General features: G+C 39.1%; 1 protein-coding gene across 1 annotated transcript in view; it reads left to right on the forward strand.

Moving 5' to 3' along the window:
- Nucleotides 1-21,451, forward strand: part of ascc3 (activating signal cointegrator 1 complex subunit 3) — a 152,008-nt gene that overhangs the window by 58,670 nt on the left and 71,887 nt on the right. Inside the window, exons 9-11 of the mRNA XM_072394952.1 lie at nt 1,924-2,127; nt 4,617-4,757; nt 15,634-15,798. Coding sequence (XP_072251053.1) covers nt 1,924-2,127; nt 4,617-4,757; nt 15,634-15,798 — 510 coding nt within the window. The remainder of the gene's footprint in view (nt 1-1,923; nt 2,128-4,616; nt 4,758-15,633; nt 15,799-21,451) is intronic.

Genomic DNA, 21,451 nt, shown 5'->3' on the forward strand with positions numbered 1-21,451 from the left:
GGAAGAGGAAAGTGATGACATACTTCTAATGAATCCGTGAATAAATAATACTGCTGCCTAAGCTCAATGTTTCCTGAACCAGCATTATTAGGAGAAAGTCGAGGAAAATGAGTGGAGTAAATGCTGGTGAAAAAGAGGGAAAAACAGATATGTTTGTAGAGACGACACCTGGTTTCAATTTTCATGGTGATCCTGTGATTCTTCCAGAGATTTGATCATTTTGGTAAGTCAGAATTCATTAGGACTGTGGCTCTATCAATGTTCATGACAGTAGATATGATTCCTCATCCAGAAAGGGAATTCACTGTTACAGACTCCCCCCAAACAGCAGAGATGAAGAAAAGAAGAAATCACAGTACTGCTCAAAAGTTACCACCCACAGCTTGTGAACATAAGTGAAGGTGGAAAACACGCCATATGGAAGAATCACTCCAATGCTGACAAGCAGACTTGGTTTCCTGAAGATTGGAACCTTTGACCTTTTTTTTTCCTCAGACAAAGAGACAAGAGGCATTTTCGGACAGCAGGCACCTTCTCATAGCTTACAACTCTATTCAAAGGTCCACATTGCAGGAACTGCTGCCCATTGTAGATCACAAGAATCCTTTTGTATAATCAGTTTTTCGGTCCCGCTTCAGAATTGGAGCTTTTCTCAGCTACATAGCATGGAACCATCTGATTGGTCCAGATGACTTAAGTGTCTGGAAGCTGGTCTTCACGGGCTGGGTTTCAGGGAGCTGCTCATCACGCTGCAGCTCTGTGAGTCACGCCATTGTCTAACATACGTGAAACGCCATTTTGAACACGTGATCTGCTTTGGTAGCAATATTTGAATATGGACAAACCTGAACTGGCCACAGCTTGCTGAGAGTCAAACTTCTAAGACTTTAGGATGCACAAAATATGTTTTGATGACAATTTCTTTATTTTTTTAGATCATGCAAAGAGCTGTTCTAAGACTTTTAAGAGCAGATCCTGCACACAGTAAACTGGAGAGTCTTTTTTGTCTTATCTTTTGGATACTTTCTGAATCTTGTATGCAAGCACATTATTATGTCTAATGTGTTCAGACGTCTTTGCAGTCCTCATCCAGCACAATCAGAAACTGATCTCAGTATATGGCCTGTGAATGTGTATTTGGACTGCACTCATTCTGTTCCAGGAGGAAAAGATGAAATTTATAATATTTTTATTCTCATGCACATATAGTGTTTCAGGCTGTTATGGCATGTTTGTGTGGTGCCAGCTGTCCTTCACTGTAGTCGCCTCTGTTCTTATCAGAAGCAGTGTGAGATTGAGGGCCATCACCCACTCTCTGTTGCCATAGTGAAAGCAGATGGAGGGCAGCTTGAGTGACGGCTGATCTCAGCACACACATATTTCTTCTCCTTCATGCTTTTTCACGCTCTTACTGTACCGCACACACTAAGGCTCAGATGTTGACACGGCAATAGATCACCTGTCTGTATTTCATGTCAGTACATATGAGTCTGCGGTGTGTTGTGTCACAGAAAATGCACTTGCCTTTGGGGACAACTGCTTTAAATAGTTGGTACTGGCCCAGATCTAGTTGCTAAGGAAATCTGGGCAACTAGTACTAAGCTGTGTGCCTGACTGCCAAATAATACTGATCCTAGATTGTTTTACAGGTAGTACCTCCCAAATGTTCACAATTGGTAGTCATTCCAAAGTTTCAAAACAGTATCTATCTATCGATTTTATATATATATAAGATAAAAAAGAAGAAATCACAGTACTGCTCAAAAGTTACCACCCACACCTTCGATCGATAGATAGATGTATAAAGGATGAAACTTATTAGGGCATAGCTAACATAACATTTCTACTGATTTCTGATGATAAGATTGTTACTGATGTGTTAATCTCTTTTCATCCATCCTTCCACTTACATTGCATACTTAGATCGGGCAGCTGGTGTTCAAGGGAATGAAGCGCCTTAACAGGATCCAGTCCATTGTGTTTGAGACGGCCTACAACACCAATGAAAATCTTCTTATCTGTGCTCCAACTGGTGCTGGCAAAACCAACATCGCCATGCTGACCGTCCTTCATGAGATACGCCAGCACCTGCAGCCCGGTGGTGTCATCAAGAAGGACGAATTTAAGGTCCGATGCAGATGCACACACATATCAAATAGAGGTCCGTCATATTATGTTGTTTATTGGTGCCAATTTTCAAGGGAAGCCTTACACTGGCTTTAATTTAGACGAATGTCTACAATAACCGCTTTATGTGTTACTCCAACAAGAGGTCTCTGAAATTGACCTGGAGATAAAGTTGCTCCATGCTGAAATGTTCAAACCACATGTAGGGCTTGAGATCACAGAGATTCCAGGCAGCACTTTAATGACAGTTTTAAGTCAAGGACACGTGGACTTGTGCAGCCATGTTTCCTCTCAGAGCCTTGCTCTGCTGGGCGAGTACTGAAACTGATATGAATCTGTACTTCTTCTTTCAGTAAAAAATGGAATCTCATCAACAAACTAAAAAGTCAAACCATACCAGCGAATTAATTTATGAATGTGCATTTTTATAAAAGCTGAGAAAATGTGCTTTCTATTCAAAGTGACAGATAAAGGTAGGATGATGCTTACACATTGAATATTCTACAAAGATATTGTGTTTATCCAGATTTTCTTTGGTAAATTACACACAGGTTGCCCAGAGTTTGGAATATCCCGAAGGCAACACACCAGTTTGTGACATCCACACCAGCTGTCCAGCTGTTTCAACAATAACTATGTTCAGACAAACAATGAACGCTGAAAATGTTCCTCAACAAAGACAAATCCCATTTAGAAACCTGCATTAAGCATTTTCTCACTGTTTCTCCCTCATAGGTAACCTTTAATTGCCTTGTCATGGCATTGCAGTGAAACAGATTGTAAAAATGATGAAGCAGTTGTATAACTTTTTATTCATTGCTGTTTTGGATGGAGCCCTAATTTGCAGTTGACCTCTACAGGAAGCTAACAACATCAGATTTGACCCAAAGAATCATGGTAAATAATGTTGAAAATGATGCATGTAAATATCACAGTTGATGGAGACTTGCAGGATGGTAGTGCTAGTCTAAAGTTCTCATGAGCCATGAAGCCACATGATAAAATTCTCATCTTAAAGTAAAATAGAGAATTCACCATGACAAATCAGACGTGCAAAAAAAAGGTTTTCTGCTTCTTCATACGGTATCTTTTAGGCTGGTGCGCTGCAAACATAGTCCAATAAAAAACAAATATATATATATATATATATATATATATATATATATATATATATATATTTATATTTATACTTATATATATACTTCTTTTGTGTACACACGTCTTCAATGTCTGCACAGGCCTTACCATTACATTCTTACCATTCTGAGGAGTGGCTGACCATCACTCCAAAAGCATGATAGGTCCGAAAGACTAAGTATGACTGTTCTTGAGTCGACCATCAGGAGAACGCTGCGCCACAGCTGTGTAAATGAGAAAGCCACTGTTCACCAAAAAGAAAGTGTGCTTTTTAAACTACGAGGACAAGCCAGAATGCATTCAGAAAGGCTTCGTGGACTGATAAGACCAAAGTAGAACTTTTTGTCTTAAATAAGGAGAAAACTCCATTCCTTTCCTTCTATTATTTTCTGTTTAGCTACATGTGGCCCACAAACTCTCAAGCACTGCTGTGAGTTTGTCAGTGACTCGAGAAATTGAACCATAAATGAACTGCAGTGTTCACAATGTAAGTAGAGTCTTGCTATGGGTTTTGCACTGTACTATGTCAATATTTAAATCAAAGAAAAACTGCCGATACATTGCAGCTAAAAGGTCTTTTTGAGATTAAAGCTTGTAATTAGGCCCATCAGTGATCAGTGACAGAATGTATTTCTTTTCTTTTCTCACGTTGTGGACTCTGGATGGGCTGTCATTACTGTTGGAGCTGCTTTGCCTGTCAAATAATCAGGCAGATAAAATAAATTGAGGTTTTTGACAGTGTTGAATCCATTATAATAAATCTTTGCCTACAGTACTCACATGAAGGCCTACCTTTTCACACATTACTACCGTAAATAATGATGTTTCTGTTCTTTTTTTATGTATACGTAACACCAGGTTTTTGACAAATTGAAGCTGAAAGTACTCTAAGGTAAATGTAGCAACAATGGCAGAATGGAATCTAAAATACGTATCTGAAAAGTTATTTGTCATGAAAAGAAAAGCATTGCTCCACATCTTTATTAAGCTGCAGCGTTGAATCCTAACACACTGGCAGATGAATAATTTACACATCCAAAAGCCTTTGTTCTGTCATGAAGGCTTACACACACAAACACACACTCAGTGTTTCACACTGCCAGCCAGTGACGGTAGCCACTTTTCATAGATCACCATTAAACTTTACCCATGCAAGTGCCTGGCATATTACTCAATAAATTGTGATTTGTGCTGGTTGCCAGGGAACAAATGATCCTGCCTCTGCTCACTCATTTATCACCACAGTGTCCTTTCAGTTCCCCCAAACCCCTACCTGCATTTTCTAGCTTCCTCACCTTAGCACTCTCTGTTTGCTACCTTATTTATTTCCCTCTCTTTTTCTCTCTCTGCAGATAGTTTATGTGGCTCCAATGAAGGCCTTGGCAGCTGAGATGACTAATTACTTCAGTAAGCGGTTGGAGCCATTAGGCATCGCCGTTAAAGAACTCACTGGAGACATGCAGCTAACCAAAGGAGAGATCCTTCGAACACAGGTACACACACTGCCATGCTCTTACACACAAAAAAATTCACCCGTCTGTCATCTATGTTCTGTATCTTTTTTATAGGATATATTATTGATACTCTAAGCTGCAAAATAATTTCCTGTTTTTAGGATTATTAAAAGTGTTTTATTCAATTCAGTTCATTCTAGCATCCTATTGGATCCCCTAGTGGATTGAGCTGTGATTTCATTTTAATAAGCACCTTCAATAAATCCTTAAGCTTTGCCCAATGATAGGAACTCTGCTGATCTTTTGTGCACATGGACTTAAAAGCTCATAGCTTACTTACTTTTTTTTCTCTCTCGTTCACTCATTTGTTCTCGTGGCTGGGGTTGATCAGCTACAGCCTGAAGCTTGAAGCTTGAATTTGACCATTCTTGAGGCAGAACTGAGACAGACCGGTGAAAGACAGTAGGCGCTACATGGTCACTGAAATATTCCCGTCGTACCTTGTTTAGTCCCTGTGATGGAACCATGAGAACTGATCACTCTGATCTGAGGGATTACGAAACATAATAACTGGGTCTATTAAGTGAAACTATAGACCCACTGATCAGAACCTTTAAAGGGATGGATCCTTTATTACAACTCGGCTATATGAAATGATCTGGATTTTCAAGGTGACCTTGGTTTTGTAATCTCAGCACTTTTTGTCCGTAATGTGCTACTTTCATTTGTCCCTTAGCAGGGTCTCTTGAGGGGCTCTAGAAGCTAATGATACACCAGCGGTGTCACCGATGGTCAGCAGTCAAATTTTTCTTCAGTAATTTGGAGAAAGCATTTCTTTCTGCATTTGGAATTAGATGGAGGATTTCAAGCTGACCAAAGAGGGGTAGTGCTGCATTCCTCAGCACGTGAAAACATGGCTAACACATACACAGACAGCAACACATCACACATTCATGACGGAACTGTAGATTCACAAATTGACCTAACATGCACATCTTTGGCAGTGGAAAGTAAGTGGAACACCTGGAAAAATACTCCACGCAGAAAAGCTCTAGCTGAGGTTCCACAGATCAAGAGATTAAAGATTAAGACTACCACAAATGGAAGATGCTGGTACTTGGATAGCTTTTCTAAGCAGAAGCCAGGCCAGAAGCCAACTATTGATTTTATCTTTCATATATATAATTTTTTCTGATTTTATCTATTGTTCTTATTTCCTTCTTTTGTTTAAATTTTAAATCATGCTTTTTATTTCTTCTGTTTTAATGTCTCTGTGAAGCACCTTGTTGTTGAATTGTGCTATACAGATAAACTTGCCTTGCCTTGCCTTGCCTTAGATCAGTGCAAAAACCAGAAGGATCTGACTTCCCAGTGCTTTGTCATGTTTCTGCCTCCTGGTGTCATATGTTATCCTTTCGTTTGTCATTTCTTATTGTTTGAATGCTTTTGTTTTTCCAGTTAAACATTCAAAGTGTGTCATTTCTCATATTCAGTTTTTAAACGCAGCTTTCCATGTTTCATTTGTTGAATTCTTCACAGAATGCCTGTGTCTCAGCAGCAGAGACTTGTTTGTGTTTATTGAGGTGTTTTACTTATAGAACATTTATGAATGCCTCCTGTGCAGACATTTCCCTCTTTCTTATAGAAAGAGAATGGATTTTTTTCAAAGAAAAGGGGATGAAAACTGCAAGTTATTTAGATAGAGTCTGGCAGCTCCAGCTCAGATGGAAGTGCAGGTTACTGGATCCAGTCTGAAATCATGCTGAAAAGGTTGGGAAAACATGCATATCTATTAAATCCAAAAGAGTTGGAATTTGAAAGATTGCACTGCTTAAAGTTAAAGTTTATAAGCCTCGTGAGACTTACAAAAGGAGCGGTTTAGGTTTAGACTGTGTATGGAATGAGGCCAATTCCAGCTAATCTGAAGGTGTTTTAAGGTTGCCTTTTAGTCAGGTCATACGGAAATGATTAGTCAAATACACTGCAGCTCTGCAGCACTCCACTTTCTCTCCTTCGTGTAGCCCTGTTCACTTTTTTTCTCTGATCCCTCCATTTGACTGTGTTAGTTTCAGCACATTTGCTCAAAGTGCTTATGTGAAAAGCTCTGTCTACATTTATGAGAGGTCAGAGTTGTCAGGACGTGCTGCTGTCTAACCTTGGTCGTCGTCCGTTTCCCGTCCTCTCCATTCCTTTCATCATGTTCTTTTGATGTTGATAGTAGAGTCGGGGATCTGGCATGACTTCAACCACATGCACAGCGCATGGCGACAGGAAAGCAGTGAATGCTCAAGCAATTACTGCGAGAACTGGTACTGGTATGTGTTAAACTGTAATAGTTCAGCCTGCAGTCTTTTTTAGAGTCATTATACAACAATTATTAAAGAGGAAATAAATGGCAAGTGGGGTAATAAAAGCAAAATATTCCAATATAAACAGCACATTGTTCACACAAATGCAGGCAAATAACAAGGACTGTTTGTAATGACCAATGTGAAATCACAGCAGACTTTTTCGCTACCACTTCAGCTCAGTTTTATTTAGAATGCACCAACTCAGGTCATCTCAAGGCACTTTACATGCAAGTTCATCGCATTTCAATTCAAGACAATTATATTTGTGTAATGGTCATTTGTAAGACCCCTAGCTCAAGAAAGCAGTGACTTCTGAATTAATTTCAGTCATATGTGGGGCAGCGGGCAGTTTTGTCATATACTACATGTAAAGGAACATTACATGTCTTTTTTATTGCCCAATAAATGAAGGGATTTCTTCAGTACTTTCTTCTGAGGTTGCACAGGCATTGAGTAATTTGTCTGCTCTGTCATGTTTGAATTGTTTTGGTTGTTATTATAGGTACAATCAATTTGTGGGCAAATTGCGAGAAAGTAAGAATAGTTTCTTTAACCTTTTTGGTCACACGCAGCCCCCCTAGTGCCTCCAACAATATTAAGAAGCTCCATTAACTTAGTTAATCACACCATTCATCTAACTGGGCTTATTGGCAGCAGGTGAGAAGTGGTGTGAAAAGACGGGAGATCCCACTAATCGCAATGCTTTCTCACAGTGCGTTGTGTGTAGTCAGTGGTTACCCAAACACATTGTAAAGTGTTTTTGTAGACCGGAGCCAAGGTTAATTGGTGTTATATAGTTATTTTTCAAATCAATCAATGAATGAATGAGCATATTGCCAGACTTAACCCAGAAGAAACAGGCCACAACTCTGTTCAGCTGTATGATGGGATTATGTGCCAATAATTTCTGACTTTGTATGCCAATAGTTTGTTTGAGCATGCTTCTATGAGCCTGTTGGACCTTTCTGCTAGTTCAAAACCTAATTTTTCTGTGTTGGAAATGTGTTTTATTGTCCCTCCCACGCTTTAATACCCACTGCACAGAAGAAAAGAGCAGTTATCACAGTCGTGATGTTTGCTCATATTGATCTAATTGTAAGTGTATCCTCGTGGCGACTAAATATAAGGACACGTGCACATACATCATACATGCTGCATTTAGAAGGTTCTCATTTCAGACAAGCAGTTGGCTTGTAGCATATCGCAGTCCAGTAAATATCTTCCTCTAACCTCCCCACTCAATTTTCATTCCACCTCCTTCATCCTCCCACATCCCACTCTCCATGGCTGCTATAGTTGCCATGGAAACAGAAAGGGTTTGGAGTGATGCTGCCATATAGATGCCAGTATGAGGGTGGATGGCATCCTGGGACTTCCAGGCCGTTTTCCTTCTCCGTCCACAGTGGAAATATCAGTTAGTCACATCAAAGAAGGAGCAGCGTCACAGAGAGTTCTGTAGAGCAGGATAGGTTTGAGGAATGTGCCTCAGAGTCAAGCCACATCCAGAGAATTTCAAATGGCAGTTCATGTTTTTAGCAAGTTGTACCTACATCATTTAAAAGGACTTACCAAAAAGAAATAAGCAGCAAAATAAATCGGGAGTGATTGATATTTCAAAGAAAGAAAAAAAAAAAACAGTAAGGCCATTTCATTTCATTATTGAAATGTCACACTGTAAAAAATCTCTTTTTGCTAGTCAATCACTTCTGTCATTCTGAAGTCTCCTGATAACAAATATTAAGTTGTTCAGTGCTGAAGGTTAGGAAGGTGCCTCGTGCTCATCCATGCTTATCTTACCACTGTAGCAGAAGCTCGTCAACTTCCCTAAAGTCCCAAAGTCAATCATAAATGAGACTGTTGGTAACTTCAGGAGAGTTGTTCATGTGTGTACATGACTAATAGCACCCAAAGTTAGCTAATTTCTCTGAAGGGCTATTTAATATTCACTACCTCAAGTGTTTCTAGAGTTACATGGAATGCTTTTTACACCCAACAATATAAAACAGTTGAAGAGTTGTAGCATTCGTAAGAAACTCATTACCAAGCTTGTGGATGCTTTATCCTGTCCGACTGAAACAAAAGTCAGTTAACAATATTAGTTAGAGTAATTCATGTGCTCTAAGCTCTATTTTGGAGGGCTGTTGACAAAAACCTACTGTTTGACTGAAAATATTTACTTGAACCAAGAGGACAAGGTGGTCTGTGGTAGTGCCATAAACCATCTCGTACTAACTGTCCCACAGAAGGCTGACAGAAAACAGTGAGCATATGGTTGAGCACAATAATCCGTGGACATTGTTGACTAAATATTTCTTCAAACAACAACTTGGAGGTAAAATATGGCACAATTTTTAAACCATTAAACACATTCAATCATTGATTTTTAAGTAAAATGTAATAATAAAAAGTGGTAAAATTCTAACATCTGGGAGTAATGTGTCTAGATAGATGCCACATCTAAAAATCTACCCCATAAATATCTAACTAATAATATGGTGGCACGCGACTCTTTAAATGCTGCAGGAAATGTCACTTGTCTCCATATGCTGAATATGTCTCAGCTGTAGGATTAACAATGGGATATTGGATATTAATTTATATCCCTGCCAGGAAGTGGCATTCATATAAAATATGTCTTGCATAACTTAAGAAGTGTTTTCTATTGCAAAATATGGTGAAGAGTAACAATAAATCTTCTCCTTGTAGTTCCTGCCTTCAGCGAATGCCATGTTTCCAATGTTATAAAAAAGCTCAATCTCATACAAATCCAGCTGTAAATCTGGAAAGAAAGAAGTTTTCCCTCCCTGAATATGTGTCACTTTGTGAAAACTATAATTAGAGAATTTAAGATATTTTCATCTTGTTACTTTAGAAGAATTGGTTTGTGTCATATTTGTATGTGGTTCAGTTTTGCCCTGGACATCAAAAAAAGCATGCCACACCATTCGACTGGGGAATTTTTCATTTGTAGGATGTGATGACGGTGTCAGGATTTCTAGAATACTTGTGGTAAGGACGTTGCACACAGGGACTGTTTCATGAAATTTCACTTTTGGCAGGTTCAAGGTTCGCACACAAGATTAAAATGAAACCTGACTAATGTCCAGCACTTTTCATGACGTCATTTGTAGCATCGGTTGTCCAGTCTTTATCTAAAATGCTCCATTTTTTTAAACTTTAAAAATGGCAGGACATTTGTGTTGATTTAATTGGAGGGCTGGGATGTGAAGCCATTCCCAAGTAATATCGTATGCGTCTGAAGGTTGAACTATTCTGTTTTTCTTTTTGATATTACTAAATTCATTAATAGCAGGCTCAGAATCAATCCAAAACCTTAGAAATGCCTAACAACCCTCCTACGTGCTCTTTATTTAAACATAAGCAGGTTTTCACTGGGCCTCTTCATTTAGTAATGCACGTATTTAATGAATACTATTGGTATCAAGTTTCTTGCTTTCAAGTTTATGTGATTCAACTGTCCCATTTACTGTAAGTAACAGTAACTTAAAATATCTTCTTTGAAATTGTAAGTATCAGTGGATCCAGCGGATTGATTTCAGTCTTGCTTCCATCAGTTGATAAATGGCTAGATAAAATTATTCTGCCTAAACAATGGAATGTTTTCTCTGCTTTTCCTTGTGCGTATTTGCTAAGCAATTAAAAAAAGCACTTTGGTCTGTGCTTCATTTGCCAGAGCCTCCATTTAGATTAAACAGTAGCTCCAATTAGGACCAGGCACTTCCCTTTCTGTGAGTATGCCAGTCTCTAATGGCTGGATACATTGATTTAAATTCAAACTAGAGGGGATTTAATGAACTGTTTTTATAGGAAGAGTTTAATAGGAATTTGCAGATCCCCGGACAGGCTGCCAAACAGTTCACACACGATTAATTATGCATTGTAGTATTTTTCTTGAAACAAGAGAATAAAACAGCGCTGGAATTATACACACTAAACAATGTGCTGGGAGGGTGTTTGTTGACATTTGATACAGATAATATGTTGATACTGTTGAATATAATTAGTCTGAGAAGAACGCCAAAACAAAAGCAGACATGCTGACTGTTTATTGTGTCGCACAAACACAGCAAGATCTGATCATTTTTATACGCTGATATTACATACATCTCCCAAACACGTCGCACACAAAATGTGAGTAATGCTCTCCGTCTGTTATTATGGTTAGTCGTTATGGTGATTTGGATGATTCTGTCTGTGTTGTAATGAGCAGAGCTATGGGCAATTTGGCTTTGATGAGCCATGAATCTGACATCATATTCTGGAAGGATTGTGCCATTGAGCAAGCCAGAGTCATGTTTTATGCTGTCCAGCCTCAGTTACACAATGTCAGATAAGTGGGGTGGTATTTTGTGCAGCAAGCAGTACACTGCCCCTTTGTTAATGTGTCCATGGTCATTTTCAATAAACTACTGCCAATGAACAGGCTTGTTGTAAACTAATGAAGTTAAAACCGAGTTTCATACATTAAAGGTCATACCTCTGGTGTTGCATCTCTTCATTGCTGCTCAAGAAAACACCTTAAGGTTAGGGAAAGGGGCAGGAGAACGGAGATATGCACCAGAATTGCTAAAATTGGGTCTTCATCATTCTTCATCATTTTTAAAAGTGAATTCTCTCTACACCAGTGAAAAGGAGAAGAAGATGGCAGACCTTACTTTGGTTGGCACTTGGTCAGCTGTGAACACATCAGGTTGATGGGCAATGGTGTCCAAGTGTCTCTCTCGAAGAAAAACAAAAGACAGGGAGACGAGTATAAATGACGGACAAATGAAAAACAAAAATGTCTTTTTGTTATTTCGTTCTTCTTTCTTTTTTCTTACTCTTTCTGATTTCTTCTGGCGGTTTTCCGAGTTTGATTCGTGGAGGCTCACCGCCGAATGCAGACTAATTTTACAGTCTAACCGCCGATTGCGGACTAATTTCAGACTCACCGCCTATTGCTGACTAATGACTAACTTTGGACTAAAGGGCAAAGGTTTTTGTAAATAGAGGATAGTGTTTGTCTCTTCTTGGTATGGAAATCCCCCATCTGTGTCTTTGAATTAACATTACTACACAGAATGTTGATGGGGCCTCCCAAAGATTAGGTTCCACATTAAATCCACACTTGAGTTCACTACATTCCCCCACGCGGTTTGGATCTGGACATGAGGAAGCCGGATCTTCCCCATGTCCAGATGGAACAATCCAGTGGGTCCGAGCATGGTGGTTGATAGACCTTTCTAAAAGGCTACGGTGGGTATCTTGAGACAGCTTAATATAACTGTAAAATACTATGAAAAACTATTTTTGGTTAAGCTATTTAATCTATGTGAAAATTGTCCAATAGCTAAAGATAATGTTCATATCTAAAGGTTTCTAAGCCTAAATCTTTTCAAATATAAATGTCCTAGGTAAAGGGATGAGGAGTTCTTGTTTTTTGGGAAAAGGATCAACATTAGGGAAGAATTCTACCCATAGCTAGGATATAGGAACCTGGGATTTCTTGGTAGGTAAGATGTGTGGGAGCATAGTCGAGGGACATTGTAACATGTAACTTGCCTGCCTCTGCGACGGTCCTGAACAGAACTCTACTCTGAAGCTTGGTTTTGTAACCATTGATAGATACGACATGAACAGTAGTAATGAGTGATACTCCGGACTAAAAGAGACCATAGTGAAGGCCGTTGTGAGTAGCTCACCACTAATCTGCTTTTAATTCAGTAGTAGACCAGTTTCTCCCACATGTAGCTGTCGCATGGGTGAAATAAGGTAAGTTGGAGTGTGATACCAGATGATGATAGACCGAACTTTGCAATTTTTAACACCAATGTGTCATTGAGTCAATTTTGCCGGAACATAATACTATAGAGTAGTTTAATCAAGGTCAGATAAGTAATATTTTAAAGTATAGACCTCTTTGCTTAATTTAAGAGCTAGCTATGGTCACAAGTTTGGCTCTTAGTGCTAATAGGGTGCTGGTTGGAGCGTATGGTTACACTTTGAGGAACAGGCTTGCATTTCTAAGTCTCTGTTAACACGGTTAGCCATTGCAAGGAGCTCATGTTTTTGGTTTTTCTCTTTTTTCTCCATTTTTAACATCAGATTTTTGAGGCTATCAAAGTCTGATTGTCTGACTGAGGCTGGCAACAGTACTTATTTCACTAGACAGCGGCTGAGATTATGTGTGGAACCCTGCTCATTTCAGTTCAATTCACTTCAATTCAGTTTTATTTATATAGCGCCAAATTACAACAATTGTCATCTCAGGGCACTTAAATAGTATAACCCAATTCAAGCCAATTGGAATTCAATTCATTGTAATCATAATCCAATTAAATCCAATTAATTAATTTCCGAATAATCCAATTCATTCATATAGAGCCAATTCAAAAAACAAGATTCGAGCTAAGGAAACCAACAGATTGTACAGAAACTTGTCTTCAGTCCAATCTCCTGTCCTGAGCGTGCCTGAGGAGACAGTGGAAAGGAACGACTCACTTTTAACAGGAAGAAACCTCTGGCAGAACCAGACTCAGGAAGGGTGGCCATCCGCATCGACCAGCTGGGGTTTGAGAAGACAGAAAAGAGGGAAAAGAGGGGGGGGGGACACCATAACACCATTCAAAGGATACCTGTTGGAACAGGGAAACACAAGTTAATAACCACAATAATGTCACATGTACATAAAGTCATTTGAGAAATTAAACAGGAGGAAAAAGAGAGCAAAATGAGGAAAGGTGTGACAGATGAGGTCCCCCAGCAGTCTAAGCCTATAGCAGCTTAACTATGGGATGTTTCAGGATTACCTGAGCCATCCCTAACTATAAGCTTTATCAAAAAGGAAAGTTTTAAGCCTAATCTTAAAAGTGGAAAGGGTGTCTGCTTCCCAGACATTTACTGGCAGCTTATTCCACAAGAGAGGGGCCTGATAACTGAAGGCTCTACCTCCCATTCTACTTTTAGAAACTCTGGGAACAACAAGTAAACCTGCAGTTTGGGAGCGAAGTGCTCTGTTAGGAAAATATCTTACAATGAGATCTTTAAGATATGATGGAGCTCGGTCATTAAGAGCTTTATATGTGAGGAGAAGAATCTTAAATTCTATTCTGAATTTAACAGGGAGCCAATGAAGAGAAGCTAAAACTGGAGAAACATGATCTCTCCTGTTAGTTCTCATCAGCACTCTGGCAGTTGACTTCTGATCTGGTGGTTGTTGTGACCACACAGTGTGTGGCAGTTTATAGTGAGACCAATGTCTATAATTGCAGTTACTGTTTCGAGTTTCGACTGTTTGTCTTGTTGGTTTGGACATGAGATGTATCTCCGTGAGAATTTGAGAACTGTGGGATTCAGTGCAGGAGTGAGTTGGTTCATGGCTGGGCCATGAGGGTTTGCAGTGCTTACGTCCGGGGCCTTCCCTAGACCGTTGCGATTGTGGCTTGCCACCTCTGTGCATGGTGGACAACCTCTTTTTTCAATGCTTGGCAGAAGAGTTGGTAGTCACCCCTGATATAATCAGGTTGCTGTTAAATTAATCCGTTAACTTCAGTTGTTAGTTTAATCAGATAGACTTTATCACTGACAGGCATTTAGAAAATCTTCACACATAGCGAGCAATTTTGTCAAGCTCTCTGTCAGAGGGACCTTGTGGAATGCGGGACCCCAAAGTAGGAATTGTTTGATCCAGTTTACCTGGATCAGGAATAGTCTTTTCAGATCTGAAAGAATTTGGTGTGGCTGAAGACAGGGGTAAAATGGTTGAGCTTTTTATTCTCAGAGAAAGGGCTCCCTCTGTCTTCCAGGGGGAAGCTACGTGCTTCTTGCTAACCACCAGTCTGACTGACTAGAAAAGTTCCATTTTCCTAAATAATGATATCTTTGCTACAGAAATGCTCACAGAGTGCCATACCATATTTCCGTAAATGTCATTGTTGGCAGAATCACATTTATGTTGCAACATGAATGTAAGCTGGCATCTTGGTGCTTGCTAGCCTGCCAGCAGTCATTTATTTGTAGGGTAAACCATGCCAGAATTACAAAGTGCAGTATTATTCATTTTGCACTATATGTATTTTCATGATTCTGTATGTTATTGAATACAAAAGGCACACCCACAAGGATGCAGAAACTTTAGTGTCATATCTGGCATTCTATTTGCCGGGACTTTTTATACTGTTGCTACAGTCCACGATCAAAAAGCAAAAAAGATCTCTGAGCAGAAGTTTCACAGGCACACAGAAGAAGCCTTAGTGCAGGAAGAAGAGCTTAAACTAGAACATGGACGTTTGTACTGGCAACAGTGTATCTGAGTTTAGCCTTGAGGTGAAGCAGAACATATTTGCACACAAACGGGGACTATAAGTGTGGCCAGAGTTCTGAGGAAGCGCAGTATAATATCTGAGCATGTAAACAAGAAATCCTGCTTTCAAACTGAAAATACACACTCTGATTAAAGATAATTAAACAGTCCCTTAACAGTTCAGAACAAAAATCCAACAATTAGGGCTTGATTTGGTGTGATAAGAACATTGTCAGTTCACAGTATTCATGCTTGTTTTCAGATGTTAGTGACAACTCCAGAAAAGTGGGACGTTGTGACCAGGAAGAGTGTTGGAGATGTGGCTCTTTCCCAGATTGTGCGTCTCCTGATCTTAGATGAAGTTCACCTTCTACATGAAGATCGAGGACCAGTGCTGGAGAGTCTGGTGGCTAGGACCATCCGACAGGTTAGTGCTACTTCCAGTCTGCTTGTCTACTAAACATTTATTATGTTGCAAGGCTGTATATTCTGTTACCACCAGCAGCTTACTCTTTTCTTTCCTTGAATATTTTGAGTTAGTGCCTTTGTCTCCGTTGGAACTGCATCATTCATACATGCATATTCAGTGAGGTTTTTTTTGCTAACTTAAGCTCAAGTGCATTTTTAAAAAGTGTTTAAACCATTTTAATATAGATTTCAACATTTTCTTTTGATAGAGATTATCTTTGATTGAAATGTTCACTCAACAGTATCCAGTAAGAATGTTTCTTATGAAAATGTGTTTACATTTATATGTATTAATGGCAATAATGTCCAGAAGTTCCTTCCTATGTGTTGTCAGAGCTTTAGAACGTGGCAGCCTGTGGAGGTGTTGAGAGGCTTGCTTGCTCATGGGTTGTTGAAATCATAGAAAGTGAATACACTGCTATTAGGACACTTTAATGTGAATTTATTTAAGAAAGCCCCCAAATCTCTGATGAGCTGAAGAGGAAACACTGTGTCAGGAGGAAGCAAGACAGGAAAATAGATGGAGGAAAGTTAAATCATCTTTTCCCTTGATCGTCATGGGAAATGTGAGATCATGGGATAATATGATAGTTGAGCTTGGAGTGCTCATGAAGACACCGTGGGAATACTGAGACTGCATCATTATGGCTTTTTATGTGGACATGGCTGCAGAAGCATAACATACTCCAACACCTCTCTACCAGACTCTCAGAAGTATGGACAGACAGAGACAACAGAAAGAATGCCAAATTCAAATGTGAAGATACTACTATGTCTGATGACAACAGATGGTGTAATGCCTCCAATTCACTATACAACTTTGAAAAATTGGAACAAAGTTTTTAAAAGACCTAACCTGAAAGGCAATGTCACTGAATTTTAAGTCGCAGACTAAAGATTTTGGAAAAACTCAAGCCACAACTAGATTTTAGCTTATTACCCATCTTGCACCTGGGGTAAATTCTTAAAAACATTGGAGTCGACCGATAAGCAGCTTTTAGCCACAGCAGCAATTCCTTTCCAATTTTTTTACTAAGGTGATGAATTGTCTAATATGTAATTAGTTGCTCCTTCTTTTGTATGGTCCAGTTGAACCATCAGTTGAATTTGCCTCATCGCCATGGTCACTCTCACCCCCTTCCTGTGTTTTAGGTTTAAAATGTGTCACTGAGCGACACAGTTTGCTTAGAACAAAACTCAAGATAATATTAAACATGTTTGATTTTGTCGGAAGCCCAAGATGTGCGAAAGACTGCCTGGATTGAGTTTAAACACTGTTTTACACCAAACGACAGGATATTGGAGCATGCCACAACTCATGGAGATTTCTTTCGATTTCATTATGACACTGGAAAAGTGTCCACCACTTTGAAATTGCCTGAAAAATCGTGCACTGTAAGGTCAGCTTTATTGTGAGGGAGAGGATCTGCGGCCAGGAGGTTGAACTTTTAGCTGCACGTTATCTACAGAGTTCAAACATGTTAATCTGGTGGTTGTGCAAACCTTACCACTTGTCGCTGCTGACGTCGTCTGTGACAGCAACAGCTCAGTCATTGCCAGGTTACACAACACCCCAAGGCATTTATGGCAATCTCTGGAAATTTCAACCACCTGTCTCTCCCTCTGCTAAACTTTCAACTTTCCAACAGTTTGTCGACTGCTGCGCCAAAGGAAAATAAAGTTGGATTTATTCTATGCATGTGTAAGAGATGCATACTCTGCCCATACTATGTCTCAGGAAGATGAACAAACTCTGAAGGAGTTTTTCCTTGTGGCCACAGATTGCAATGCACTCTTATCAATATCAACTTCTATGAGGAGACTATCATTTTTTTTTATTCAAAAGGGACAGTACACATTAATCAACATTTCAATTTCAATTTAAGTTTTAAATTACTTCATTTTCATCTGTAGTTCACTGGCAGGTCAACAAGATGGTTCCTTAATGATAAACCCTGGACCACATGTAAACAGAGGAGCTTCTGAAGCATAAAAAGAAGAGAGACAGAGGGATTTGTTATATGTGAGTAAAGAGTCGGTTGTCTTAGAGAGTGGTCAGCAGCTAATAAGATGAGTCTGCAGATGTTTGGTGTATCAGTGATGGACAGAAGGCTTAGAACAGGGCACTGGTCAACCACACTGTTGCTTGATGTGAGAACAATAACGTCATCTTCAGTGTAAATGAGACGGAAGAGATGATTGTGGATTTTAAGGAGGGCCAGGAATAAGACAAACACTACTTTTATCTAGGGAGAAGAGGTGGAGGGGACGGAGGACGGTTCACTGGGACAACACACTAACGTGGAAAAGCAGCGCTAAAGCTGTCCACAGGAAGGGACAGGAAGTTTAGGTATTTCAAAGTTTGCAGCAAGATTATGCATGTGTCTATAAGTCTGTCGTGAAGAGTGCAATATGTTTTTCAGTCATTTGGTGTGGGAGCAGCGTCACAGCCAGTGACTCAAATAAGCTAAATAAAGTGATAAAAAAGCCTGGCCCTCTGCTTGGAACTGCCCTTGGGAGTGATTATGTAAAGAAGAATGCTGCACAGATTACTAAACATAATGGACAACATGACAACACTGCACACCCACAACACAGAAGTGATCATACAGTGAAGTGTGTTCAATCACAGGCTTCTTAACTTCCACTGCAAAAAAAACGCTAGATAAAATGATTACAAGTTAAAAAGTTATTTGGCCACTGTGACAGAAGAAATGTTTGTTGCAAACCAAAGACTCACACAACACTTCCGTATTTCGGAAACTGGGCAGCTTGTAGCTTGATTCAACTATGAATTTTGCACCACGTAAAAGAATTGCTGAAAAGATAATGTGAGGCCGTCTGTCCCAGAATTGGATGTTTAATCAAAATAAAAAGTCCTCTCTTCACTAGCAAATGCATTGAGGACTTGCTCAAAAATCAATTAAAGATAACATTATGGAAAAATCCCTTTTTCTGTTCTTGAATGCGGTAATTAACGGTACACATGCATTACTACGTGTTACGCTGTGCACATCTCCGGCTCGGTCCATTACTGTTGATGAGAAAGCATTGTTTGCTAGCATCTGCTGCTAACGTACAGCACTGCATTGCTAATCTATTTCGCTCTTGAATCAATAGAGTAACTATCTATATCTAAAGAAAGTGTTTTTCGTATAACTCAATGAATAGCTTCATCATGTATGCAGCTACTACAATTGTTGCAAGTGTTACTGCAAGTGTTATTACTCAAGTGTTGGCGGGGTTGAGCACTTGCTAAGTCTCCATCCCTCAGAACAGACTGTCGACAGACAGCTGTGAAAACAGGGCTGAGACAAGAGCCAATGTGCTTAAACCAACAGGTGTTTTGACCAAAGCCTGTTCCATATGTGTCAATAAAACCTCACAGAGTTGGCACATTGTTTAAGAAGGGCAGAGTACAGTGTGTCACCTTTAAGGCTCATACTGTAGATAGCTGTCATTTAGTGTTGTAGTTAAGATCTTAGACAAAGTGTATTTGGGGGAGCGGGGCATAATGTGATGTTTTTTGTATGAACAATATCAATCTAGTTTTGAAAGATTGATTTCTCAGGAATCAAAAGTTTAAAGGATATGAAATGGTCCAGTTCAGTCCAGATTTCAGTCCATGTACTCCATATGTTGGCCACACGTGACAGAAAATTCTACACATTTTATGTTGACACAGTACATAGAAAAGTTTTGAAAGATTTATGAAAGCATGTGTTAGAGACGGGTGGACTATGGATTATTCCAAACGCCTACAAACAGTTATTTATGCTGACGGGGGCAGTATTTGCTTCTAAGGCCAAGGGTTGACTTCCAATGTTTTTTTAGTTGAATGAATTATTGAAAAGCATCTTTTTAAGTGTGGAGTCATTCACGTATGCCACCTTTCTTTATGTAAACCATCTCCTTGAAGATCTACAGGTTTCTCTGTTCAAAGATGTAAAGAAAAGGTCAACTATTTCTTCTTCTTTTATATGATTGCGTTTCTATATAACCATACGCTGAAAATATGCTTTGTACTGAAGTACTTTCAGTGCTTTTTTAGCACATAAATGCTATATTTCACTTAACCTCATTGACCTTCAGTGTGCAGGAATTGAATTAACGTATCTATGAATACACTTTCCAGTTTTATGTATCGTCACTTTTTGAATACTACCTTATAGAATAGTTGTGTCTGCATTTCCATTTCCATAAACTGTCAAATTATCCAGTATTACGCAAACATGAAATATTAAAGAAAGAACAGGAAATCATATTTATGGAGCTCAACTTTCCCATTAATCTTTGTTTTTTACACCCAAGTACACAAAGGGATTTGAATTCAACACGTTTTCATGGACCGGGGATGTAAAAGTGGTGAGAATGGGGAACATTTCATTTGTCATTCCTGAGATAAACTCAAACTACAGATGCAATCCCAGTTTTTAACCCTGAACGAAAGTAGCAATAACAGAACGAAAAAACTGAACATGTTGAGAACACAAGATGTTATATTTGATTTAGTTTAGTAGTTATCATACAAACTCATTTATTTAACTATTTCTGTATTTTTGTATTATGACAGTTTCAGCCCTCCATGATAAACAACCTCATCCAAGTAAAACCAGCCTAAATTGTGAAAAGGATGGTTGCTGCTGTTATGAAAGGAGCTCACAAGCTGTTCACATCTTGTCACGAATAAAATGGGATTCTAAACAGCCATATAATTACAAACTGAGGAATGCGACCTGCACAGTGAGTTGTTACCGTGATGCTGGACACGTTTTAAAAAAAGCAAAAGAGTTTGAAGCACTGAAGCAGGACCCCAATGACATCATGGACAGTATAAATCCAGCTCCACTGGCACTGGTTAGAGGAAAAAAAGAATGATTTCCCATGATGTTGACTGGCATGTGTTTATGCAGGAGCCAACCTGGACATTACGTGTATTTTAATGATTATTTGAATATAGACAGGCATATAGTGAGTAGGCCCTCCAAAATCCTGTGGAGGGAAACTGATAAATGTACAGAAATGCGAAACCATGGCTGATTCGATCATCCATCATGGCTTTCCTGAAAGTGTGTAAAAAGTGCAAATCATCCATCCATCCTTTGCTTTGGATGGCATGACTCACTCTGCACATAATTAATAAAAGCCTTTTCAATTTTTAATTAAACATCACAGAATTAGTACTAATAGTCTAAGATTGACCTAAATAAATAGGAATGAACACGCTTAGGGTAAGATATACCTTATAACTGAGTTTTTCTTAAGCACTCACAATAGAACAATGAAAAGAATAAGGATAAAGCAGAATTTTCATTGCAAATGGCACAATGTTCACAAAGACAAGAGCAACCACTGTTATGCATGACTCTTTGTTCACTTATGGTTATTCATAGCAGTTCTCTGTGCTAATAGTTCACCCAGCTGACCTGCACACCATCAGTAGCAGCAACATCTCATTAACACCACGAAAGTAAGAAAGAAAAATAAGTACGGTAAATAAAGATTCTGCAGTAATACAGCAGCTTTAATCTAAAGCTGAAAAAGCAAAAAGATGAATGAGGATATAGAAGGAATCCATCTAAAAAGTTTGAATGTGCCTTTGCTTGGCTGAT

This window comes from Leuresthes tenuis, unplaced genomic scaffold (assembly GCF_036924035.1).
Source record: "Leuresthes tenuis unplaced genomic scaffold, fLeuTen1.0.hap1 SCAF_10, whole genome shotgun sequence".
Classification (NCBI taxonomy): domain Eukaryota; kingdom Metazoa; phylum Chordata; class Actinopteri; order Atheriniformes; family Atherinopsidae; genus Leuresthes; species Leuresthes tenuis.